Source organism: Phoxinus phoxinus (genome assembly GCF_949152265.1).
Source record: "Phoxinus phoxinus genome assembly, chromosome: 22".
Taxonomy (NCBI): Eukaryota; Metazoa; Chordata; class Actinopteri; order Cypriniformes; family Leuciscidae; genus Phoxinus; species Phoxinus phoxinus.
The window spans coordinates 17,400,987-17,428,181 of NC_136897.1; the positions used below are offsets into that span (position 1 = coordinate 17,400,987).

At 37.3% G+C, this 27,195-nt stretch overlaps 1 protein-coding gene across 7 annotated transcripts in view; it reads right to left on the reverse strand.

The window, feature by feature from the left end:
- atp2b4 (ATPase plasma membrane Ca2+ transporting 4) overlaps positions 1-27,195 on the reverse strand; it is a 125,154-nt gene that overhangs the window by 21,550 nt on the left and 76,409 nt on the right. For 5 of the 7 annotated variants that reach the window (XM_079598102.1, XM_079598100.1, XM_079598106.1 and 2 more), the window contains 15 exons: positions 25,086-25,283; positions 23,327-23,584; positions 22,730-22,855; positions 21,751-21,870; positions 19,641-19,676; positions 13,335-13,514; positions 12,458-12,672; positions 12,034-12,276; positions 10,642-10,886; positions 8,691-8,919; positions 6,018-6,197; positions 5,850-5,937; positions 5,531-5,637; positions 3,347-3,538; positions 2,524-2,737 (listed from right to left, as the gene is read on the reverse strand). In XM_079598102.1, coding sequence (XP_079454228.1) covers positions 2,524-2,737; positions 3,347-3,538; positions 5,531-5,637; positions 5,850-5,937; positions 6,018-6,197; positions 8,691-8,919; positions 10,642-10,886; positions 12,034-12,276; positions 12,458-12,672; positions 13,335-13,514; positions 19,641-19,676; positions 21,751-21,870; positions 22,730-22,855; positions 23,327-23,584; positions 25,086-25,283 — 2,631 coding nt within the window. The remainder of the gene's footprint in view (positions 1-2,523; positions 2,738-3,346; positions 3,539-5,530; positions 5,638-5,849; positions 5,938-6,017; positions 6,198-8,690; positions 8,920-10,641; positions 10,887-12,033; positions 12,277-12,457; positions 12,673-13,334; positions 13,515-19,640; positions 19,677-21,750; positions 21,871-22,729; positions 22,856-23,326; positions 23,585-25,085; positions 25,284-27,195) is intronic. The other 2 variants (XM_079598103.1, XM_079598105.1) reach the window with 1 other exon arrangement.

Sequence of the window (27,195 nt, forward strand, 5' to 3'; positions counted from 1 at the left end):
GATGTTATTACTTCAGTGGCGAATTAAAATGTTTTTTTTTCTGGATCTCTTAGCGCGGTGTATAACAGTGTCGCTTCATCACGATTCGGCTCGCGCTGCACTGACATTGATGGTCCGAACTAATAAAGTGTCCGTGAAGCACAAAATAATAGCGCAGTTTCGTTCCGCTTTTATTACGTTTGCCCAGAGGTTTGCCATTGATGTTGTGAAAGGTTATGGTGGTCGCGCCAGCGCGGATTTTGGTCAGCAGGAAAAAATGGTCCAACGAATCGTTCGGTTTGTATACGTACCGAACCGAAAGCCTCGTACCGAACGGTTCAATACGAATACGTGTAACTTACACCCCTATTTGCAAACAGTACTTCTATTAGTAGACTAACAACAATGTGACTACCCATTTACTAGAAGTTAAAAGAAGCCCTGTTCGGAGGCTATTACGGTGGATCTCGTGGGAAAATGTATTCCATCTTTTGGACTCATCATTATGCAACGCAATTTTCTAATGATGCAAATCACGAAACTCGCCACTTGAGGACGCCACAGACATTTAAGAAAAACTTTTTAATTTCAGACTTCAGTTTTCCGCAAACAACGCATATGTTGCCTTTTCTAAAAGCTATTTCATTAATCGTTCATCGGCTTTACTCTTAACGTTTTTGGATTATTGCTTCAACCTAAGAAACGTCACAACACACAGGTAAGAACTCCGTAGTTGTATTGCAAATTAGTAGCAGCAATTACTCTCGTGGATCTGGAACGATCGTGATTTTTTACAAAAAAAACACAAAATATATTTTACAGTCAAACAAACCCCATACAGTATTAAAATCACTACATATCATAGTTTAGAAGGTTATAGTGTTATTTGTTTTCTGTTTAACTTCCTTCAGCTCTTTTCATGTTTGGGGGGGGCGGATTGTACAAATTATGAAATATTCGATATCCCAATTTTGCATATCGTCCAGACAACAATTTGGATATTATCGTCTAAACGATATATCGCACACCTCTAGCTGGGACGGTATGGATTTTTTCTTACCGTAGTTGAAAAGCAAGAATTTCCCCCGGTATAGAAATAAACCGCTTTAAATCCCCCACCTCGACAACAGAATTTCACGCAAACACCAGAGGCTAAGGCAATTAAACATAATAAGGAACACGTTTATTACATTTATTATTTCACATTTAGAACAGAAATGGAATGATGTCTAAAAGTGCTGGCAAAACGAAATATAGGCTAGGCTGTGGTTTACATTTTTTGCTAGACAGACTTTGTTAAATGTTGTTACCTCAGAAAAAAAACGAGCACACTTTGAAATAGTAAAATTTTCATCAGGCAGTAATTAAATGATATTCCATATTTATGTTTATACATAATATAATGTTATTTTATTATTTTAATTGAATCTAATCTATGTTAACATTCACAATCCACTGTTAATTTAACATAAAAGCAAGCAGGCTGCGTGCATGGTTTGCCATGAATGCGCGCAAATAATTATCTTATGCGCGCGCTCTCTTAATAATTCTTAAAAAGCTGACATCAGTTCATCGCGATCTCATACATCTCTGTTATTATCAATGAAGCTGACTGCACAATGAATCTTTCATAATATCTTTTATAATCCGAGGATTTGCCAGCATGCAGAATTCAGCACTGAACAAAAAGTCAGTTTTGAGCCGTGAGGAGATTCTATCTTAAATGCTTCTGATTGGCCATTGCGTTCAAGAAATCAACACATATGTCTGTGATTGGCTACATCGCTCAACGCTGCAAACATTACAAATAGAAACTCTGGCCTGTAAATCGTTTCTATTTTATTTTACTCGTTGTTCTTGTTGCTTTTCTGCAACAGATGAATAACAATTTATTAGTTTTTATATGTTTTATTCATAGATATTTCTATTTAATCGTTTTATTCTCCCACAGCCCGCACACACATAGTGAGTGCATTATGCTACCGCCCACGCTCGCACTCGGCCATCAAATCTAGTCCCGCGCCGCACGTCTCTAGATCACGGGCCCGGCCCGAGGATAGCGGCGGGAAATATTGGGCTCGGGCAGAGAATCTAAGCTCTAAACAGGACAGAGTAACACGGCGGCCATCGCTCATATACTTTTTGTTGATGACATAGTTAAGGTGGCAGGCGTGTGTTGCTTAGCGGCCGCCTTAGTTCTAAAGTGCTGCAGGAAACCCTGTGTTACGTTAACATGCCGGACACCTATTCAGCCTGTTGTTCTGTGTGCTATTGTGTAGTTGAATAACTTGCCTTTCCAGATTAAATGTCTGTTCTTGGTCTTGGATTTTGTGAAATAAATTTCTAAATTACGACTTATAGTCCAGTGCGACTTATATATATGTTTTTTTTCCTCTTCATGACGCATTTTTTGACTGACGCGACTTATACTCCGGAGCGATTTATAGTCCAGAAAATACGGTAGTTCAAAATGCCATAAAACTTCATTTTAACTGAATTCATCAAATTTGCCTAAACATCATCATGAATACTGAAGCCTCTTACCAGCAAAGAGAAGAGTAAATGTGATGATAAGTTGGTAAACAGCATGACCTAAAATGTTCTTCATCATAGTCCTGGAAATAAGTGGTTTGTTCCGGCCGTAAGGTCTTCTCAGTAGGAGCGATTCAGTTGGAGGTTCCGTTGCCAGAGCCAAAGAAGCCAGTGTGTCCATAATCAGATTTACCCACAACATCTGAACGGCTTTAAGTGGAGAGTCCTGCAGACACAACAAACCGGAGTGAGACTTCACAGAAAGGACATTACTACAGTATTGTCATATGTAATGTAGTTAGGCAGGGACACAATAAGACTGTCCGGCTCCAGATGAACCAAAATCTGGCACCAGCACTAAATGGCCACAGTATTTGTTTTATCAGTAAACCCAGAACTTCTCTAGTGGTTATTTCTCTGAGAACATATATGACTATTTTTAAGTCCTTATTTAGGGGATTTTTAGACATACAAGGATAACATTCTCTCCTTTGTTATTTTTTAAAAATGTCTGAATTATATTTTAATTATAACAAATCTTTATCTCATAATCTAAGGAAACAACTAAAATAATTACATTTATTTACAAATTATTTACAGACAATTATATGATTTTTCAGTACTTTTTTTGACCTGTAGCATCTTGCTTTATTTTTTATAAATGACCTGATGTGCTCTACAAAATAAGAGTGAAATATCCCTTTTAAATTAATATTATATTTCCTTCCCTCAAAAATCTGTTTCTATCTAAAAACACAAAATAATTATATAATTGCGGCAAATAAAAAGTAAATGCTAGGTCCCAGAAAGTTAAATCAGAGGATGTTAAATGTACCTGTGTGATGCAGGCCCCAGTGAAGGCAACAATCACAGCCACCACATTGACAGTCAGTTGAAACTGCAGAAACTTAGAGATGCTGTCATAGACATTACGCCCCCACATCACAGCTTTGACGATACTGGTGAAGTTGTCATCGGTAAGGATGATGTCAGAGGCCTCCTTTGCTACATCCGTCCCTGCAATTCCCTGTAAGATAAAGAAGCGTCTGTGTAAATATCAGAGCAGTCTAATGACTGAAGATGCAGGCTCGTTCTCAGGAATGAGATGGATCCCATTAACAGGAAGGTTGAAAAAGTTAGAACCTAACCTAAGAACCTATTATAAATATAAAACATAAAATAAAACATTATTAAAGTAAGTTTGCAGGTAGCGACATTTAATAAAGTAATTAAATGTAAAATAATACTGGATAGTCTTCACTGTATAAATGAAGCATAGATTTATCCTTATTAAAGTCTTAAAAAGTTATTCAGTCAAGAGCAGTGAGTGATTTTCTCTTCGTCTTTTGTTCCTTGATTTACATTAATGACAGTATCACAGCAGCGCGGGTTTAATAGGCTGGTGTCACTTTAAGATCTGAAGCACATGATGAGGATCCGGATCGGACACGCATCCGAATGTCCTCACCACTCTTTGCGTTCATTTAAGTCTGTGCTTACGATGATACTCGACAAGCAAACATTTTGGCATACCTTTTTGTGTTTTTGTTGTTTAAGTGTGAAAGAGAACTCAACGCGTCACTGTCGTGCTGTCTGAAGTGCATTCTGTGCACATGAGTCCTGTGTGTGTGTCTCCCATGTCAGACAGACAGGAGATCCACAGACAGTCAATCAGTACAGCACCAGTTCCAGTACAGATTCTTGCTTTTGAGTCTTATCGCACTTGATTGGTTTATTAGCACTTGAATGAATTATAGCGTGTTCATTTACTGTAGCGCACCAATGAATGGCAGAACTGATCCTGCGATAAATATTTTTTTTTAAAATTGGAAAAAAAAGAAAGAATCGCATGCGTTAACGCACTCATTTTGACCGCCCTCATTTTTAGATAATCAAACAAACATATGTATTTATTATATTATTTTGCTCACTCGGTTCCTCCCCGCACCCGGGCTCTTGTCATCAGTTGTGACTCTGCTATCATCGCCCTCCACACTTTGTTTTTTTAAGAAATCAGCTATTGACCTCTTTATTTTTAGACGATTTAATGCCTAAATTTCCTGAATTCCTAGTTTGCGAGTTTTTTGGATTGAAGTGGACCCGTGAAGACCTCTAGTGCACACACTAAACTTCCCACACAGTGCTTAAGTAATTGATTTCCATTTCACATCTTCCATTCACGTTCTCACAACATTGCACTGATAGAATTGTCATGTAAAAAAAATTTACCGGTCAACTGGCTCTTGACATTTAAAATACTCACCAATTCTTTTTACTCGCATTTGGCGTTTGTCAAGTGTTTATATTAGGCCCTGGTATTAAATAAAGATATTTCAACTAAATGAAGATTCGGTGAAAAGACGGAAGAGGTATTTATGCAGGCTCAAACAGCACAGCAAAATGATGAACCAAATTAAACCATATATTTGAGCTTCAGGGTGTCTATTTCTGAAACAATTAACCATGCCTGCCCTCATCTTAACCTAATGTCCTTTAGTCAGCAGTCTGCACAATTGCACCACCTACAGCTTTTGAAACAGACACTTCTTAGACTTCTCAGACATTCTATATAAGTATTTGAGTGAGAAGCACAAATTAAAAAAATTTCTGGAAGCACAAATTAATTTTATCATTGCTTAAGTTGTGGGGTCATCTGAGCAACAAGCAGGGGTCAGCCACTTATCAGCATGCCGCGATGATGCCCTGAGGCATTCTGGCTTGCTGCAGAGCAAGAGATACTGGGTAAGGATTAGGATGCAACCTCTGTGTTTATTAAAGCAATCTTTGCTAAAGTATAACATTGGCTGACAAGCCCTCATTGAACAAGCCAGACACTCACCCTGCAATGAACTCTCACAATAAAAAGACAAATTAGCAACAAGGCAGTGAAATGAACGGATAATGAACAGACTAGTGAAAATCAAGAGTAAATGCACAATATGCTTGTATTAAACCAGTATCTTTTATGCAGTAACGGTACGATTTGAAAAACACGCAAACAAAAAAATACATGATTTACCATAGCAAAGCCAACATCTGCCTTTTTAAGGGCAGGACCGTCGTTAGTGCCGTCTCCAGTCACAGCCACCACCTGTCTCGTTTCTCCAACTGTGCTGTCAATGATGCCTAAAAGACAACAACACAGGAACTGCCTCAGGGTAAACCAAAATATATGTGACATGGGGCTCATAATAATGAGGAAACCCCAACTCCCCTCCAGTGGGTTTAATAAATTATTATAAATTAAATATTATAATACATTGGTGAATTACAAAACAGTGAGGTTAGCTGTGAAAGTGTGGACTAAAATATCACCCAAGTATTCGTAAAAATCTCACCTTTAACCAGAGTGTGTTTGTCTGTTGGGGAAGAACGAGCAAGAACACGCAGTTTGGGCCAGACCTTGTCAAGACGCTCTTGCTCAACCTAAAGATAAAGGCAACACTAAAATAAGCACTTTCTTTGTCGCTTCAGACATCTGTAGTTAAAGTGCAGCAACTTTTTACCTCTCCTTTGTCATTGCGAATCTGCTGGTTGAACTCTTTGCCCTCCATGCACAGGAAGTCCTCTCCAGGCTGCAGGATTCCACATTTGGTGGCGATGGCACGTGCTGTGTTGATGTTGTCTCCAGTGACCATACGGACAGTGATGCCTGCTCGCTGACATTTAGAGATAGCCTCAGGAACCTACACACCGGAGGAATAGAAGGACCATTATTTGGCTTGGTACAAAGCATGTTGGGCACAATGGGCAGCCACTGCCATGTCGTTGTCTGTTCAGACACTCTAGTGTTGAATTTGGTGATAAATGGATTTCTGGCAAAAACTAATAAATAAATAAATAAATAATCAATAAAAAAAAATATTTATATCAATGCAAAATAGTCTGGATGGACTTGGATTAATTTAGAAATGACTTGTCAAGAGTCAAATTTTTGGGGGGAGGTCTGGGCCACATTCCAGACAAAACTGGACAAGTGTATATGCATCTGGTTGTTGAAACCACATATGTAAATTGTACTCCTCCCAAAAAATAAAAATAAAAATAAACGTGTGAGAGCGTGTTATAGGCTATATGTCATGTTATATAGCCAGATATGACGACGCTACTGCAACACGCATCACTGCAGATGAGCCAACGTGCAAACTATTTGAAGAATTGAAGATCGGATTTAAATCCGTTCTGTTCTGACATGATGCACTTTTTCTGAGCGCGCGCACTGTCAAACAGCACCAAACTAGACTTGATCTTTCGCGTCTGATTTTTGTTGGGTCAGACCCATCTGCTAACTACGAGACTGAGAGAGTTACATGGAAAAATATGCACAAAACTAGCCACTTTGAAAGTTTGTTGTTTTCATGAATACAAAAGTTGGGTGACCCTCCCCCTAGACTAAAAAAAGTTGGATGACCCTCCCCTATTGCTGGCACAAATAGTGGTAACATACATTAGTAATAAAAATCAACAACTCGCAAACAACTTGCATCAATATAACAATTTTTAATTTCAATATTTGTTTAAGAATTTTTTTTAGGATTATTCCTGGTGACATTTTTTAAAACATCCATCAGAGAACTTTCTGAATAAAAATGTTGCCTAGTGGCAATAAAAGCAGTACATTTCAACAAAATAGGTTTTATAGACAAAGGAGTCTGACAAAAATTACATATTGGTGGCATTCATCCCCTTTCAATAAAAATAAATAAGTCTGGAATGACCAATTTGCCAACTTGTGTAAACAGTCTGATCATGTATACACTCAAAAAGATAACTTGTAAAAACACTTTTATTTATCATTGGATTGACCACGTCATATAGCATATTATTAATGTAGCTGTGTCATCTTGCAGTAATAAATTATATTTATGAAATGTTTTTATATATAAAGGCTTGTCCCCATGGAAAAGAGACCTGCATTTGGGTGTCATTGTGGACTTTATGGTCAAAGACAAGAAAAAAAATCTTCCTCTGTGTCATTGCTGGACTCAGATCAGTGAGAATCACTCTTGATGTGGCATCCTGACAGTTTGTGGTGCGTGTTAAGCCGTAAGGGTACCGAGACTACTTAAAGCATGAAGGGGCTGGATCTAGAGGTTTGGTGTGTGTGTGTGTGTGTGTGTGTGAGTGTGTGTGTGTGTCCTATGTAATTATCCTCACTCAAGTCTTGCAATGAATCACATACCCATTATTAGAACCAATAAGCTCATTTTATTTATAGATAATTAAAAACCTCCCAGTCTTTCCATGGACAGAGATGCTGCACATGTGATGCATGTAAAAAAACATGTTGCATGCTGCAAAGAAACTAGTGTGTACTAAAATTCTAGAATTGTCTCGTCTTGCCTGTGACAGCAGAAATAAACTAGACAACCTACAGATTGCTCTGATAATTACTGCAAGAGAGTGATTCTCACTAGGGCAAAAACATTCAAGCCCATCTTATTATCGCTACACGACTCTACGATTCCATTTCAAAGCTGTAAATGGGCGAGCGCCACTATCAGACTGCTACCTTAACATAAAATTGTCCTCTGCATCAATTTAAGTCATAAGTTAAAAAATTTACCGGCTGTGCATTTTTTTCCCCCCTTGAAATGCTCATAATGACCCTAAGCGGCATGCTTAACAATAAAAATAACTGTAAATTAATAAAAATAACTGTATAGCACGTATAGAAAGGATGAAAATGTATTCACACTGTAGATGGGAACAGAGATAAAATGGATTGTACCACTTAAAAAAGCCGGAAGGAATAAATTTAACCTAAATATCAGTCATGCGTTCTATTATAGAATTATATATGCCACCTCATTTGAGGGAAGCTGACGTCAATTCTGCACTGATCCAATATCCATAATCAAAAACAGCACAATCATGTTGCCTCTCGTACTTATTTTAAGGGAATTAGGTCAATTTGTCGCTCCACTGATGAGGCTATTCCTGTCCACACTTTGACAGTGTTAGACACTCTACAAATAATTCATCATCATCACATGATAAACACAGTCAATACTTTTTCATTACATGAAATGTGGCGGGTTGCTCCTGTCGAGACAAGCCGTCCCCTAATGCTTGTCATGTCTCATTACTAATGGAGGCCTGAAGTATACAAATGTCCAACCCTGCACTATGGACAAGCACATTGCTATCAGCAAAAAGCAAACTGGATAATTTCTCACCTCATGACGGACAGGGTCTTCAATGCCCACAACACAAATGCAGGTCAGGTCATTCAGAATGTCAGCCTCGTTTTCCCAGTCTGGCTCGGTTGTGAAGTCCCTCATGGCTACGCAAATGGTCCTTAGCCCGTCACAGGCCATTGGCTCGATCACTTTCTGCACCATCTCATCCCGATCTTTGGCCTTGAAGACACGTTTCTGGCCTGAAGCATCAAGGACATTGGAACACCTGACAGAAGGTTTAATAAACACAACAAACAATTATTACAGTTTACTGCAGGAGGAAGATGAAACTATCTTTTAAAAAAATTACTCAAAAAGGAAAAAACAGAGGAAGAAAGGGAAATAAAGGGGTCATATAAAACAATGTAATTTTACTCCTGTCATGACCATTTTTTAATTATAAATGGTAGTGCCGGGAACACACTACACGACTGCCAGGCAGATTATTAATGTAATTTGGTCGATACGACTGATCATGCTCAAACGGACAGAGTTTGTTCCAGTTGCGCTCAGTCGGTTTATAGTCATGTAGTGTGCGGTGTCTAAAGATTCTAGTCTAAGAATTTAAAACCAGCTGTTGCCAGTCATCCTCACAAAGATAGTATTAAACTTGTTTAATATTAGCGACTGGCGCTGATAACTATGCTGTGGCTGTCAAATATAATTTATCCTTATCTTTGTAATATTGTCAAACATATATTTTGTATAATATATATATATATATATATATATATATATATATATATATATATATAAATATTTCATTAGTTAACACAGCAGGTTAATTGTTTTTAGGCTATTCATTCAGTTCTGTCAAAATTCAGAATAAGCAGTGATTTCTCTCATTTTAAAAAATACTGTTAAGAAGCTATTCTTTTATTTCAACCTGGAGTCTAATAAAAGTTAAACAGAAAAAGATAAATGGTAGCTTATGTAGGCTATATAACTGCATTTGTTTCTGAATCACAAACATGACATTTGTAATTAAAATCATTTTAAATATACACACGTTAATTATGTCAAATATATTTGAGGAAATATGAGGAGGAAATAGTTCTGTCAAATTAAGTCATGCTTTCAGAGTTTACAGTGTTGGCAGTTCCATTAAATAGTATTGGGGTCGTTGTACACTTACTGTAGACTGATAAAAATGAAATTAAAATATACAAATAACATTTTAAATGACTACGGTTTCAGAATAAATAAAGCAATATTTAATATTTTGTTCTAACCGTTAACACTGGACAAAAAAAATAATAATAGCCTAGTGTTTTGTTGTTGTTACTCAGAACAAACCAATTCCTTTTTAATGCCTGATTTGAAAATAGCAGTCTACATTACTGCTTTATATGTTTGTTTTTTTGTTTTACAGCACTAGAAATGTTGTAATTAATTAAATTAATCAGGAAATACATAATGAAATGTGTCTATAGGCGATCACGGTAAAAAGAAAACGTTAACACACACTTGTTTAACGTTTCATAAATGAAACCACCAGTGTTGTAGGCATGTTTTTTTCCATTAGATTTTTTTGCACAAATTGCACTGCAGATAAGTAGTGGCAGCTGTCTGTTCATCAATGTTTGTTTCGGTACAAGATCTCGCACAGTTGAGTTCGGCAGAATGTTCCATCATGACTCATCAATCGTTAAGTGTGTTGTGTAGTGTAGTGGACTGACTAGGTTTGTGCTTCTCTCTGACTGTCAAAGACTAAAATATGCTCCAGTCAATGGAAACAGTCTTTACGTGTGTTGAGTTTAGTCATAGAATGTCTCAGCTAGTCATTAAGTGTGTCCCCAGCTTTACATGTTCCTGGGACTTCAGAAGTCATTTTTGCTGCTTTGTTTTTAAATAAATGGTATTTTTGAACTGAAAGTTTATCTCAAAAGATCAAGTAAACTTTGATATGACCCCTTTAAGAGTTTGAAGATTAGGTTATTTAGCATACTTGCGCAGGACAATCTCAGAGGCGCCCTTGCTGTACATTCGGAAGCCGGGACCATTGGCATTCTTTAGTACGGTGCTCATACTCTTCCGGCTGGAGTTGAATGTGTAAACCTTATAAAGCTTCTCCTCAGGAATCTCATCTCTAATAGGCTGATAGTCCCTCTTCAAGTTCATCACCAGACCAAGAAGGGAACACTCCGTCTTATTACCCACGTGCCTTGGCAGACCTCCCTCCTTCTCTGGGGGCTATGGGAAAGATAGATCAATTGTGAATAGAAGGCAAGAAAGGTTTAAGAATAGTAATAAATGAATTAGGGCTATCAATCGTTGTAAAAATGTAATGAATCGGAATTTATTTAATTAAATATGACAATTATTTTATCAAATTAATTCTATGCAAATAAATGTTTTATATATATTTGCTGAGAAAAGCCCACAAACTAAGATGACAAACATATCGTGGCAGACAAGTCTAGCATTGAATAGACATGACAAAAATGGTTGAAGACATAAATCTGTCTAGTCACAATGCATTTCACAATTTGTTTTATCAATCCGTTTCAGGTGGACCAAGTCGTTCAGACTTTTTTTAATTAAAATTTTTACTTTTCATTTTACTTTCGTTCTTTATAATTTAGTAATGTCATTTGCTTTTCTCTTTTTCAAATATTGCTAATTACGTTTAATTTAAGTTAGTTTTAATGAATTCCCTGTTTTAGTGCTTATATAAAGTTAGTTGTCAAGGCACCCTTTCAGATATTTTTTTTTATCTTACATTGATCATTTTATTTCAGCTTTATTCTATTTAACAATTAAAAAAAAAAATGTGTTCTGGTTTATGATACCCTAGTTCAGACAGGATGTGGTGTTGTATCCCATCTGATATTTGCTTTAATTGTTGGTCTATGTACACAAAATGTATCTCTATGGGCATTGTATTCCATCTCCATCTTTTTAGCATCTTGAACAATTACAAAGTTAACGTTTTGAAATGAATCACAAGGCCCCTGTGTTAAAGGACAAGTTCGGTATTTTACACTTAAAGCCCTGTTTTCAGATCGTTTCTGATAAAATAGAACGGTTAAGATTGAAATTTGGCCACATGCTGCTGGCCCGAGAATTTTCAGTTTCTGTGGTAGTTTCGATCTGAAAACAGGGCTTTAAGTGTAAAATACCGAACTTGTCCTTTAAGTTTAATTCTGTTGTGCTCTGTCTAGCTGTCCTTTAAAGTGCCTTGTGTGAATAGCTCCTCAGTCATTTTGTGCGGTCTGCTCTCGATAAATGGGTTTTTGCTGGGGCTGACTGTGGACTTTTAATTTGACACATAATTAATAAACAAACAAAACAACAGATCACTCATTTATTATCTCATTTACGCAAGGCTAGTTCTTACCAGGATCTTGGTAGTGTATGCTGAGTTTATGGAGATGCTGTTCACCAGTAGCTCCAGAGTCTGTGGATTTATGGCCTCTGGTTCAGGAACGCTTTTATAGTGTGTGTCACCTATGTAAGCCTGCACCACCGTCATGCGATTCATAGTCAGCGTTCCAGTTTTATCAGAGCAGATGGCAGTGGCATTACCCATGGTCTCACAGGCATCCAGGTGCCTCACCAGGTTGTTGTCTTTCATCATTTTCTGTCGAGGAAAGACAGTTAATCTGGTTTTACTTGGGGAGATGAGTGTGTTTTAGCCCTCGAACATAGATTAGCAAAAATGTAGAGAATCATACAACATTTACTAACTTATAACCACCTGAAGGCCCTCAAGATTAACAAAATACAGTTTTGTGTTTGTAAACTAACCCAAAGGCTCTCACCTTGACAGAATAAGCCAGGGAGATAGTGACAGCAAGAGGCAGCCCCTCGGGCACGGCCACCACCAGCACAGTCACACCAATAATGAAAAACTTCACAAAATATTGTATGTAGACGGGGGTACACTTTGCTGTCCACTCACGACCCTGGACGCCAAATGTATCAATTACAAAGTACAGGATAAGGATAATGACGGTCACTGCAGACATGATGAGACCTGCCGGAGGAGAGGGAGTTTCAAGACCAATACAGTAAAGGGGAATGCAGAGCCTTCTAATTTTTGTTTATAACGGCAACAGCTGTGGTCTGATGTGCTCTATGTAAATGTTATTTGATTGGGTAACTGTAGGAAGTAGGATAATTAGGTGGAACACAGCCCAAAGGGACAAGCCTGTTTCCATTTTGGGCGACACCGTTTCTTTAAGCAGTAAGTAAAACAGACCTTGGGAAGCAAATTAACTAATTTACTGAAAGGACATCTGAAGAAATATGTGTGCTTTGCACAAGCAAACACATGGCTAATTAGTATAAATATTGTGCAAAATCTTGAAAAGTTATTGATTTCTTTGTGTAAAGATGTTAAATAAATAAAAACAAGAACAAGAGAGATAAAATATCTACTTTTGCTTTCTTGAGGGATCCCAAAAAGTCAGACATTTTTTTTTAAAATTTTATATTGATTTTCTAAATTATATTATTATATTTAATTATATTAAAATTATATTGCAATTCTATCATTAAATTCAATATGTTGTCCAGCCCTACATTAAAACTGTCAACTTGTGCATCAGTATTACACACAAAAAAGTGATATTTAACCATCTAGACCAATGAGTTAACCAGGCACCCTTGACTCTCAGTTATGTGTGGCTTCCTAACCTGCTTTTCCAATTTGAACCGCTAGCCTTGTCAGCTTGCCCTGAAGGACTGACTTTTCTTTCTTGGTGACGTTGACCTTCTTTTTCTCCTTTTCTTCCTTTTCCTCCTTCTCCTCTGACTCTGCACCTTCCTCGCTCTTCAGAGGTTGGATCTCCAGGGCGATGCCATCCTGGGTCTTAGCTGTGGAGGTTGATTTCAGGAGTGGTTATGGGAACAAGGGAGGAACATGCCAAAAAGGATGGAAATGAGAGGTGGGGAATGGGGAAAATGGGAAGAAGGGAGGAGAGAATGGGCAATTCAGTAACAGCTAGAGGGCAAGTCATACAGTGGGTTCCTAGAGAATTATACAGAAGAATCATATCAGAAGCACTTATTTATTGTTAGTTGACTTTGCTTGAGTGAATCTAGGTTGGTGAGGAGAAAACTATAAATTCATGAAGCCATTCCCCGGCAGGTTAAGGTGCACACAGTAAATCTAAATTGGATTCAAGCAGCACACAAGACATCTTGATTATACCGGACCCTACGTTGTCAATAGCCAATGTGCCATCATGGCTACTCTGGTAGTCGTATTTGATGATGTTCAATTCACTTTTAAAGCAACTTATTGAACTTGTGCAATATTGTAATACCAAATAAATGTATATTAACTAAACCAAACTGGAAAATACACAAAAAGTCCTTTTCAGTAAAGGGAATAATACATTTACAGAAAAAAAAATATCAAGGCAAAACAGCAGCTAGTTTTAACATTTCTTTTTACATCAGTAACTTTGATAGTTTTAATTCAATTACACAACTGGCAAGGATAAAATGGCATATTATATTGCCCAATTATATTACCCACTAAAATAGAATCTTAATGGAGTTGAAGATCAAATTCAGCCACTTTGCCAAGGTTAGGCATTGATCCCTCAACCCCAATTCCCATTAGGTCTTTTTAAAAGATACAGAGGTCAAGTCATTTTCTTTTTGCCGTTAGCCTATGTATCATCTCAAACATGGTGTGCGACAGTCTGAAACTCTGTAATAGTGGAGCTCTGAGGTTGAGAAACAGTTCAAAAGCCTACCTGACCACCAGTCACAACAAACAACTGACCAGAACTGACAGAGCTGACCAGAACGACCACACATGAATCAGGGATTGATGGACGGATTGACTGTCTGACTGACTGACAACACGAACAGAGGCACGCACGACGAACAGGAGAGTGATTTACAAACAACTTAAACAGAAAAACAGTCCAAACAGCCAGAGATACAACCACCACAAGAAACAAGGATCAAGAGGAAGACGAAAAAGATCAGAAAGATTTTGGTTTATTTTTACGCTCCCAAAAGAGAGAGTGCAGTAAAGAGAAAGAGGGTAAAGGTGAAAGAAAAGGTCAAATTTTGACCAAGAGAAGAGTGTACAAGACAGCATGAAGTCCTGAGCCACACCCTAGAAAGAAGCAACAGTGAGAAAAACAAAGAGCTAAAGTAAAGAAACGGACAAAAACAACAATCCACAGCCTGTCCATTATGTAAGGGTGCAACTCCCACATAAGCCACGCCCCTAAGCATTACAATAAAATCATAAACCATCAATGAAGCTAGGATTAAATATTGCAAAGGCAAATGTGCTTCTCTACAAAAGCTCTTGGCTGCATTTGAATGAATTATAATGCAATGTAAGACCCTATCCGTAACCCACTGTACTTGCAACATATTTCCAAGTGAAACAGGATATTCAAGAATCAAGAGAATAAAAAAAAAAGCATGGGCTGAACTTAAATTTATCTATCAGGAATTGATTAGATTGTGGAGAGTGGGTGTTTTGAACAAGATCACAAAATGGACCAAGATTAAATACTCTTAAATAGTTATTGGCTAGCATTTTAAAAACCAAGGAAGACACTAAATACATATACTCGGAGTTAAACCAATACCAGCTTGTGTTTTTGTGCTTGAGATCAAGGGCAAAAGGAAGGAGATCTGTGCAGACAAAATGAGCAGTTCTGTCTGGAGCAGATGCTCAGTCCCCGAGCGCTACAGGGGGTGGGGCTGGGGAGGGGTTGTTGGGGTCAGCCAGGGCACACTCTGAAACAAAGTACAAATGTTCACAGATGACCCAGACGAGCACACAGAGATAGTTTGCTTCTGAAAAGGAGAGACATCTAAATGTCATTAGTGGAAAACTAGATCTACAGAAATTAACAAAGCTCTAAGTTTTATTAAATTATTATCTGAGCGCAAAAAACACCAGCAATAACAGGGATAGGTAAGATGGTTATTTAGTCCAGGAAATGACCTAACAAGTCTAATCATAGCAATGCATCTCTCAACATAAGTGTTGCGTTTCAAGAACGATATACATCATTAGAGGTCGACCGGTTTTGACTATAAATCGGCAAAAATCCATTAAGTTTTTCCGGGTTGCAACGGTTGCAGGAGTGGCTGAGAAAGGTGCGCTGTCATTACACAGCACGAGAGCAGCCTCTAGAGCAGGGGTCGGCAAGTAACTTTGGCCGCGGGCCAATATTTTTTTTATCCAGTAGATGGCGGGCCAGCTACATGGAATAGGCCTATTCGTTACGGTGAAATCACAAAATATAATGCACACAAACGTGTCCCTACTACTTATATACAATCACTGATGAGCATAATCGGTTTTGATGAAGAAAAAAAAACGAAAGAAAAAAAAACTATACAAATGCAGATAAGAACCCAGAACCTTTTACACACTTGACGAAAGTTCTACCACTGGACCATTTAAGCACACGAGAAAATGCCGCGGATACATCTAATTGTACATATATCTGATTTAGTATCGTATTACCAATGGACTGTACAACTTTTGAACTTTATTCCTTTTTTTAAATTATTATTTATTCGGGACACAAGAGGTCTGCGCGGGACTGTTTTTTTCCGTCCCGCTCCCACAAGGTTCAATTCAGCAACCGCTTAAAATACTTAAAAGTAAAAGCTTAAAAGTGTTCACCTGCTTTAAAAATTTAGATCTCGTTTTCAAAATCTCAAATCTCAAAAACAAGTCGTTTTTCATTTTTTTATTTTTGGTTTTAATTTGGGGGAAAAAAAACGATTGAACGAATGATACACGGCAGTGATGCGCGGGTCAATGTATAAACAACCCGCACCCGACCAACGTTTGCAACTCGGACCGCAAACAAAAGAAAGAAAATATTGTACCCGACCCGCTTCCTGGCCCGCAAATTGGGCCATAGACGTAGGAACTAGGGGTGCGCATTTTTCTGAATGCTGTGTTTTGTAATAAAGGCTTGATTTATTCATTTATTTCGTTTCATTTTCTTAACAATTAAGATGCTGCATGTGTTTATCCAGTCTAATCGAAGTGTGCGTCTCTCCTCCGAATTTCCCAACAAAAATCCCGCCCGCTCTCAGAAAATACATAAAACTCGCATTACTGAGCTATATGCGTTTAAAAGTAGCCTATTAAAATGGCACAATGGCATTGCTCAGTTCAACGTTTTGGGAAATCGGGCATTTTGTCCCGCTTCAGCTCTTATTCAAAAGTTAATAACGCGCTCAACATTCAGGTAAATAAGGATTTCCCACTGTCATCTACAGACTGAGCTCGTGCGTCATCCTCGCGCATTCAGCCAATAAAGTGTAGACCTATGTATTTCATTGAACATTGTCTAGTACTATATAAATTACAATGGTTTAATTGGCATTATTTCAAACGACCCGACCGGCCGCGACCCGAATAGGCCTATCATTAAAAATATTTTTGGATGACTTGTAACCGCGGGTGACCGCAGGCACTCGTCGCTCATTTTGGATCATCCCGCGCATCACTGATTCACGGGGCCTATTTGTAAACCGTTATAGTAAAAAAAAAAAAAAAAACGGACTTCCAAAATAATCCGGCGGGCCAGAAAATATTGCTGGCGGGCCAGTTTTGGCCCGCGGGCCGCCAGTTGCCGACCCCTGCTCTAGAGGCTGAATAAAAACAATCACTGACGCCTTGTAGTGTTTGTTTTGACACACGAGGCTGCGGGGTGGAACAGAGTGGGACACTTCAGATGCAGATTTAAAACAAACAATGAAACGGTATGTTATACAGCACACTGTCATTCGTGTTTTCATATCATTATAAAGTAATTAATTTGTTGACTAGAGTAGCCTACCTCAAGTAGTTAAAACAATGTGACAAACGCAAGTCCGACCCAAATGTTTATTTTCACTATTGTTATCATCTATTTGCATTAGTTTATATCCATTTGTTCGTTTTTATGCATTATATTATATTATGCATTACCGACATATAAACAAATCAAATGCATTTAATTTCAGTTATTTTTTTATCATCACTGTAATGCATATTGTGTTATGATTATAATCAAGTGTTCTAAAATAGAGGCAAATAAATTGGGAGAGTATACATACAATTTATATATGCGTCTAATTTCAATGCAATGGCCTTTGTGTAGATATTTAAAGATGGCCATCTTTAAGAATGATTGTTTGGATTTATATGAAATGGTAACACTTTACAATAAGATTAAATTTGTAACTAACTAAGGTTAATAAAAAGTATTGTTCATTGTTAATTTCAACATTTACTATTTTAAAGTTGTTTCTCTTAACAGTAGTTAATGCACTATGAACTAACGATCATAATGAATGATCAAGGTATAATTACCTTGTATAATTAGGTGTAAAGAGGTCACGATTCGATACTGAATTTACAATACTATTGCGATATTTTAAGGCAAACAATTTTTTAAAAATTATTATTACATTCATTTTAAAATATTATTATCATCATCAGGACCCACAAATATTCCCACATTGCAGTATTATGCATTATACATAGTAGTTTAATGTAGTAATGTCACTGAAACTATGTAAATGTAATTATTTTTCTCACGCAGTACTCGCACTTTCATTGCAGGCATTCATTGGATCTCTTACACAGACAAGCTGGACTCTCTCGATGCTCACTATGTCCCATCTCTCCCACTATTAATGCACTATACACATAAGAATAAACCATCTGAAATGCTTTGAATAATTATAGTACTAAAACTAAATGTGATATGCTAGTATCAGCTAGTTTGTGCTTTGAGGAGTGACGTTCCAGCCTGTATGCTCATCAGAGGATCACTGACAGTTCTAATCACAAGAAAGAGTGTTAAAATGACTAATACCAAACTGTAAATGTTTAGATCATCCAAAAATGTATTCTGCATTTAAACACTTGTGTTGTTTTTGCGTTGTTTACAGTATGCAAGTCATTGTAAATCTGTTCATCACATGTCTCTCTTCAGAAGACATGGATTAAGATTAGACCTCTCGATTGATTATTTTTTACAATGACTTTAAACTTGAGATTTCTGATCCTCTAATTAAAGTCCATTCCTCTATGAATTTTTTTTGGATTTTTTAAGTTTTAATCAAAAATATCTTCATTTGTGTTTGGAAGTTGAACAAAATTAATATAGGTTTGAAATGACAAGGGTGAGGACATGATAGAAATACATTTTTTGGGGTGGAATATACCAATACAGTAAGAGTCTTGGATAAAACTAACTCTATATCGCAAATCATTTCATTTACATCAACAATACACGTGGCACTTTTATATTGTGATATAACGATGTTTCGTTACACCCCTATATAATTAATATATAAAAATTTTATATTCAAAAAGTATAGTATATTTTCATGTTTAAGTACTGTTTTTCCAATTTGTATAAAAGTTCAGCACTGTTTTTATTTTTTTTCATTCAGTATCCATTTTAAAATCTAACCGATTATCGGCCAGCGTGGACCAACCTAGTCATCACTATCGGTAAAATCTACTATCGGTCGACCTCTACACATCAAGCTAAACTTTTATAAATAAGCAGTTTGCTTGCCTTAAAAAAGGAACTACACTATTAGTCTCTTATGCTCACCAATGATGTACTGTTTTGCTAAAAAAAAATACAGTAAAAACAGTAATATTGTGAAATCTTATTACAAATGAAAATAACTATTTTAAACTACTATAAAACAATATTAAACTAATCTTTGATAACCGTGATTTAAAACGACTGACAAACAATGAACTTGCAAAGTCTTCTGGCTGCTTAGTGCCGTTTCCAGCAGGTGAGAGTTGCACCCTTTAACAGTAAAGCGAGGCGAGAAGCTCCCCCGGGCTCAGCAGGAAGGGGTAAGCAACAGCGTGAAAGACAGAGAGAAAGTGAGCAAGTGAGTGAGTGGGACTGACACGAGACTCCGAGACTTGCTGCTGAATGGGGAGGGGGGGGAGAAGGGAGAGGGAGTGGGTAAGGTTACCTTTGTTGCGATTTTCGGGGGGTCCTTGTTTTTTACCTGTTTAAAACGAGAGAGAGAGGGCGGAGGGCTGATATAACATGGCTCAAAGTAAATAAACCAAAGACAGAAAAAGAAAAGAAAGAAACAACAACAAAAAGAATAAAAAAAAACTAGATAAGTAACACTACATTACATGAGTATATGTGGGATTGGATGTTTCATCTATAGAAAAAGACAAGGACTGGAGGGTCTTTATGCAGGGTACACTGACGGCTCGGTCATTGTTTTTGACTGTGGCACACAACTGACATAACCTCATTACGATTATGGGTTTTATAGACTTCCTAGTTTTGTTTCGCTTGCTTCACAAACTATGGCAATGCCAACAGGCTTTGGCTGAAACCAAAAAGCAGTTCTCTCAATTTTTATTGGCAAACACAATCGACAGAAAGATGTTCTTGGAGCATGAGGGAAAAGGGAAAATTACTGCAGAAGTCTGACTGTATATAACTGTCATTATAATACAAATACAGGAATCGAAATATGAAAAGTTTTAGAGCTGTTCTTTTAACTTATGAGACAATGAAAGTGTAAACTATTTAGACCAGTCTGACTGTTGAATTAAGTGGCGACCCAACTATAAGGAACAGCTGACAGCAGATGTTGTCCAGTTTTGACATACCCTGGAGGACCAGGAGAGTCAGTGCATGCAGAAGGGACATATACTGCATGCTAAATTGGAGGCTAAAATAACATGACAAGAATGAGTTTCTTTGACCATTCAATTATCATGATCATCTCATATATAGAAGTTTATGTAGGGCTGGGCGATATGGCCAAAAAAAAAATGACCACGATAAAATTTTTCATAGTCAATATAGCTGATTATCGTGATACATGTCAAATCTTTATTTCCTTTAAGGTTTAACCCTTTCGCACGTACGATCACACGTGTGATCAGTCTAAGCTGGTCCCTGGAGCATACGATCACACCGGTGTGATTAGAAAGGTCAATGCATCACGTGATCAACTGCTAAATTTAAATGTGCTTTCGCGCGTTGGCTGGCACTGAGCCAGAGATGGACGTGCTCAGCGCTGTCATATATCACAACTTTTCAGTGTTTTCAACCACATGTTTATTTTAGGTTTCAGACATATAAATTCACATAAATACAAAAAAAAAAAAAAAAACATTTAGAGTTTGTAAAATACACACTGATGTCTATGTAAGCGCCAATAATAATCCTTTCCATTTTATTTAGACACGTTTTATTCATATCAGATACACATTGTGCAAGTAACTTTAAACATTTCTGCCACAATACCATGGTGCAGTTAGTGTTACTACTACAGTAAATCCACGGTAAATGATGGAGATTTGTAGATTGAAAAGTCTTCTGACGGTAACGTTGCACAGTGTTTCTCCTGTTTGACAACGCCGTTTCATCTGGCTTTAAACTAGTTTAAATCACCTAGACGTTTTGTGTTCTTCGCTGAATTCAAGCGGTTAGTTCTCACTGGACCTCACAGCCCTGCTTAGGCCGATCAGCTAGTAAACGCATCTGCTTTAGTAAGTGTGCCAGCGCTGCACTGCAGTTTGCACTTTGATCCGAGCGGATAAATGGTCCGTGTACTGCGGTTCAAATGAGTAGTGCTGTTTCGTTGCACTTGTGGCGCATAAACATTATATCAAACATTTATCGAACTCTTGTTGTTGTTTTATCGCCCAGCCCTAATGTTATGTGTGGGGAAAAAAAAGTAAATACATTTACCCAATTAGAAATAACTATCTCAAATTTAACTTGAGCTAACAGGGGGGAAAATATAACAAAATTAATTTAAATAAAAACTTTAAAAGAGTTAGTAAAATGGAAATTAACTCAAGGGATATCGAACGTCTCCATCGACATACTGTGACATACCCTAAATAAATGTTGAATTTTACCCATGGCAGAGGGTTTCAGACCAGCAGGCCTTTTTGGGGGAGGGAGACAATTCAGCAAATCATGTAAAAGGATCTTACCTCTAGCAGGCTGATTGCAGGTAACCTCCCAAATAGAGAGGTAGACTGGTTTACTCAAAGAGAGAGGGGAGTTATCCAAATTAGCCTGAAAGAATGTTAGATTCTCACCTTTCTTCACCTTCTTCTCCTCATCCTCACTGCCCAAGAGGGTGAAAATGATTCCAGTTTGAGAATTCAGGCCCACAGCAGTGACCACCATTCGGCCAGATCCCTCCATCACATGAGTTCCTGAATGAAATCAGAAGGAAAGGTCGTCAGTCAACAGTCCTTTCCTTTATTTAAAGTTACATTTTAACAAACATTAACTAAATATCTTATTTATTAATTAAGAATTTCAATAGAATTTCAAAAGAATTTATATTTCCACCCAGTTGGTGTGCTGTAGTGTTGATCCTATCCTGTTGATCAGGATCCTAACCTTTATCTCCATACCAAAATCTTAGTTGGCCAGAGAGTTATGTATTTTTTCATTAAAATATTGTTGTCCAAGACACTGTGAGCCCGGAGACTGCAGTGTATAACATGCATTTTTAAAAGCTTAGCTTAAAGTTTTGCTATAAATTAATAGTGCTCATAAATGACCTAGTTTAATTGAGATTGTATTCTCATTTAAAACAGAGTAAAGGCTTGCATCCGGAAACAGTATTATCTGAAGGTCGATGTGTCACAACTTCATAAGCAGACTGTGTGCTTGAGCAAAGCACTTAACACCTAGGCTGCTTCAGGAGGATTTTTTCTGTAGTGTACTCTACATCGCTTTGGATAAAAGCATATGCTAAATGACTGCTTACCTTCTGAATTACAATATATCTGCTAAGTGGTTTCTAGAAAGAGTAGAGCATACATGCCTAGCCCTTTAATGTGGGGTCTAAAATTAACCATTTAAAAATTACACTATCAGAATTGAAATCTGACAGGATGAAAATTAAATTAAATGACAGCAGCACTAAACAATTAATAAAAAATATATATATTTTCTAAAATCCTAATACTTGTATATTTCCACGTTTAATCCAAAGTTGTGATCTCTTTTGCAGCCTACAACAAAAGATAACATTTTAAAGAGGATGTGGAAACTCCATCTCACCAGAAAGGAGCATGGGGTCCTTCTCCAGAGATTTGCGGACATGATCTGCCTCCCCAGTCAGAGAGCTTTCATCAATCTTCAGGTCATTACCCTGGATCAAGATACCATCAGCTGGGAGAAGGTCACCTGATGGAAGAGAACATGGGGTGGTGAATGACTGTGGGATGGCAGAGAAATACAGAGAAAGACACATTCAGCAAGAGGAGAGAAGCAGAGGCTGATTTGGCGACCATGACGACAGATCTCTCCTGTGGCTCTTGGACACCCCACGCGTCGCCCACATAGCAGGCACCACGAGCAGCAGCACAGTGACTCATGCAAGCCGGTAACATGAGTCATGAGCCATGCTTTGTGTCTCAGAGAAGACTGGCAGTCACATATGATCTATCACAACCACTGGTGAATTCAATGAGGAACTGGCTTCTGAGGTTTAATAAAAAAGCCAAAGGGTTCTGGAGGAAAAACAATACTTTATAAATGCCAGAGCATTCATAAAACCCAAATATGACAGAGATCACTGAATCCAGTCTGTCATATTGTGGAAATAAATAAACATGTTTATACTGTATTTTCCCAGCTCTCAGATGGAACCCTCACCATATTTGATTTGTGCGATATCTCCCACAACGATCTCAGCAACGGGGATCTGGATGACCTGACCCTTCCGGATGACTGTAAACTTCTGCTCCTGTTCTATGCGGCTTTGCAGCCCACGGAACTGTTTCTCTTTGCTCCAGTCATTAAAGGCCGTCACTAGCACCACGATTATAACTGAAAACAAGATGGCAGCACCTTCAATCCATCCTGCCTGGGCCTCGCCCTCATCTTCAACACCACCAGCTGCTTGGCCACAGCCTGGAATAAGAGAAAAACAATTAGAGAAAATCAATCCCATAAAACATCCTGTCAAAAATCTGTATTTTACAAATCTAAACTATACATAACCGAGACCATTAAGGGTCCAAGCAATTACATCAGCAGCTGCAAAATTCTGTTCGAAATTCTCTTCTTTGGATGGGTTTCCTCTTGCTAGAAACATGTTTTATCGCAGATTTACACTTCATTGACCTAATTTCCTCCTGGAGATCTTGAAGACTGTCTAAGGTCATCCTTGTGGTTTGAGCCATATGGGTAATAGGAAGAGCCTGCAGTCGCAGCCAAATTCAAATTCTTCGGCATTCAGAGCAGTGCTTATGAAGCAAAGTCCCAAATGAAGCCGTTATTAAAACATAAGCCAAAATGTTAGTCACTAATAAAGTCGGAATCAAAACAAAAAACGTTAGACCACTTTCTGGACAGTAAAGCAAAGGCAGAAGCTCTACAGCCATATATTGTAAAACAAATGCTTGAAAAATAAAGGACGTCATTAAAGCGGTAATGTTTGCACTTAGGTTTTATTACGCATTTAGTAGAGAATTGTAAGCAGCTGCTTACATTAACCTTACTTTAAAAAAAAAAATACAATCATGATTTTTCATGAAAATTTAATGTTAGAATTGTAGGCCTAAAAAACCTTGGTATCAGCTTGTTTTCATCAATGGTAGAATAAATACAATTACAATTCATTTGGATTGTCATGATTCATTTGTGTTCATAATCAGTAAAAAAAAAAAATCAAGAATAAACACATATGAACAATTAAATTATTATTGTATTAATTATTTTTAACCATCTTGAAACTATCCAAGTTTCACACTCAGATATGCCGGCGGAATTAATACACCAAAATGTGATTACAGAATATATTTAAATCATCCATCAAATTTTCATTTTCTCCTTTCTGTCTTGCAAGTTAACAATAATGCCTGACCAGTAAATTACTTGGTTAACAAATAAAACATTTTGGCATTAGGCATTGGCATTAGTTAATGCCTAAAAATGTAAAAGTTTTCCCTTATTAATATAATTTAGTTTTGGGTTTTTTATTCGTTGCCGGAGTGAATGGGAACATGCTTTATTTAAAATATTTGAAAAAATATAAGTGTTTCTTAACTAAGTCAATACTTTTTAATGGCTTGTCAACTTTCCATTCCTCCTCTGCGTGATTCTAGTCAGCGTATAGTTATAGCGTATAGCGCGTATGTTTTAAAAAACATAATTTAATGTGTTTATTACAAATAAATTACTAAATGCTTAAAATGAATAAAAGTAAATGAACAAAAATTTGCGTAATATTTAAACTTGTGAACATTAACACCTGAACGCCCCCCTTTCAAAAATCTTGCTTCCAACGCCCTGTCATTAATGATTTCAGTTTATTTCGGGGGGGAATAGTTTATCTTAGTTGCAGAGTGCAGAAAAACAACCCAAACAATACTTAGACTTATTAAAAACTCTGTTTAAAGCCACTACTTACTGGCGTTGCTTTCCCCTTGTGGGTGGTAGAAAGACAGGCCCAAAGAAATAATGGCTGCCACCTCCAGAATAATGAGGGTGACATCCTGCAGGGCCTCCCATACCAACTGCAGAAAGGTCTTGGGCTTCTTGGGGGGGATGAAGTTTTTACCGAATGATGTGTGCCGTTTTTCCAAATCAGCAGGGTTACCAGAGAGGCCTGCAAAACATACAAACACAATTATTATTACAACAGAAGGCATAGTTCTGACTAATTGGATGATACCATTTACAGCAAATCAATGGAATTAATTTTAATGCAGCAGCAGGTTTATATTTCTATGATAATTAACTATTACTGAATACATGGCTCATTGATTGATAAATACAATGGGTCACCAAAATATGGCAAAATTATCTCTTTGATATCTGGGCAACAGGCATTTTGAATCACTGATTGGATTGTATACACTTGAAACAGTCTGTTCAACTTGATATTCAATGTACCACCTTATTTGTAGCTCATTTGCTTTTTAGACCATAGTGGTCACAGACAAATGAGATGTATTGATGAGAAGCCAGTGTCATTTGTTTTTCTAAGAGCATAATTCAAAACAAACATTAACAAAACAAAACAAAACAAACAAGTGGCAACGAAAGCAAGCCCAACTAATCATACACCCTGATTCATTTAATATGGAAACAATTAAGCATGCCTGGCTGGCACCTATGAATTTTAAAACGCTCTCCATGCCAAGTCAACTTTCATCAGTACTTTTTGGTAAATGGTGTTGGAATAGTCATCACACACGTTCATGGGGTTATTATTTTAACACACGCTCACTCTCTCTCACACACACACACACACACACACACAAAAAGCAGTCAGATATTTCCACGTTTCAGGTGGATTATCATGGATGTGTGTGTCAAGGTTTATAGGAGCAGCGGAACAATTAATCAGTGTTGAGACCGGGGAGTGCTTGTAGCTGCTAAGCCCAGAATATTGAATGAGTTTTAGCCTTTGCTTTAATCAACCAGAAACTAGTGCATAGTGTATGGGAGGGTTTAGGCAAAATAGAAATTTCTTTAAAATGCATTTCTCATAGAAAAACATTTTGAAACAAGGCTAGCAATTTTTCTCCTTTTATCTGCTATACTTAGCTAAAAATGTGCCCTGCCAAGATGTCCCTCACTCACAATATATCTTCATTTACAAATTGCAGGAAGATCAGATATGATTGACTGCTTTATGCCAGCAGCAGGACTTTGAAAAGGCACTAAATCTTTCTTGTCAGTGTTTCTAAATAAATTATTATGCAACAAGAGAAACATTGGAGAGGACGACAGTGTGTGTGTGCATTCTTCCTCAGAGACGCAGCTGTCAACTGACCAGCCTGTTGATGACTGACACTGTAGCAAGGCTTCCAGGGGGGATAGAGAACAGAAATCTAGCAACAGGGATTTTAGATAAGAACCAGAGGATGGATGCAATAAGATCTTGGTCATGAAGAGGACAATCCTAATTTACGAATTCATTAAAGAGATAGTTCAATATAAAATAAAATTGTGTCATTTACTTTTTGTATTTTTTTGTTGTTGTCCATACAATGAAAGGCCAATCTTTTGTTTTGTCCCATTGACTTATATTGTATATAAAATAAAATAAATCTTCAAAAATATCTTCTATTGTACTCCACAGAAAGTCCTACAAGTTTGTAATGACATGAGGGTAAGGTTAAATTATGATTTTCCTTTTTAATTTTCACTTTACAGATCGTCTCTTACATATTAATTTATTAAATATTTTGACATTATAATTTGATTATGCCTTCAGTTACCAGTAAAAGTATAGCAGTCTCAGCTCAGTTAAGCACATTTGATCATGTTAAATACAATTCTTACTCAAAATAAAAAAAAAATCTCCTGTAGATTGCACTGGGGCTTACTCATAAAAAACATTGTGACCAAATATTTCTCTATCATTGGGGTCATGTTTAGTAATCAACAATCCTTCGGTTTGCCCTCTACTCTAAACAAGGTGAAGGTCAGAATTGATTGTCCAGAGATTGCCCCCTCTCTTTATTTCTCCCCATCCATTTATCTCTCGGTCCACTCCAGACCAGCCTGTG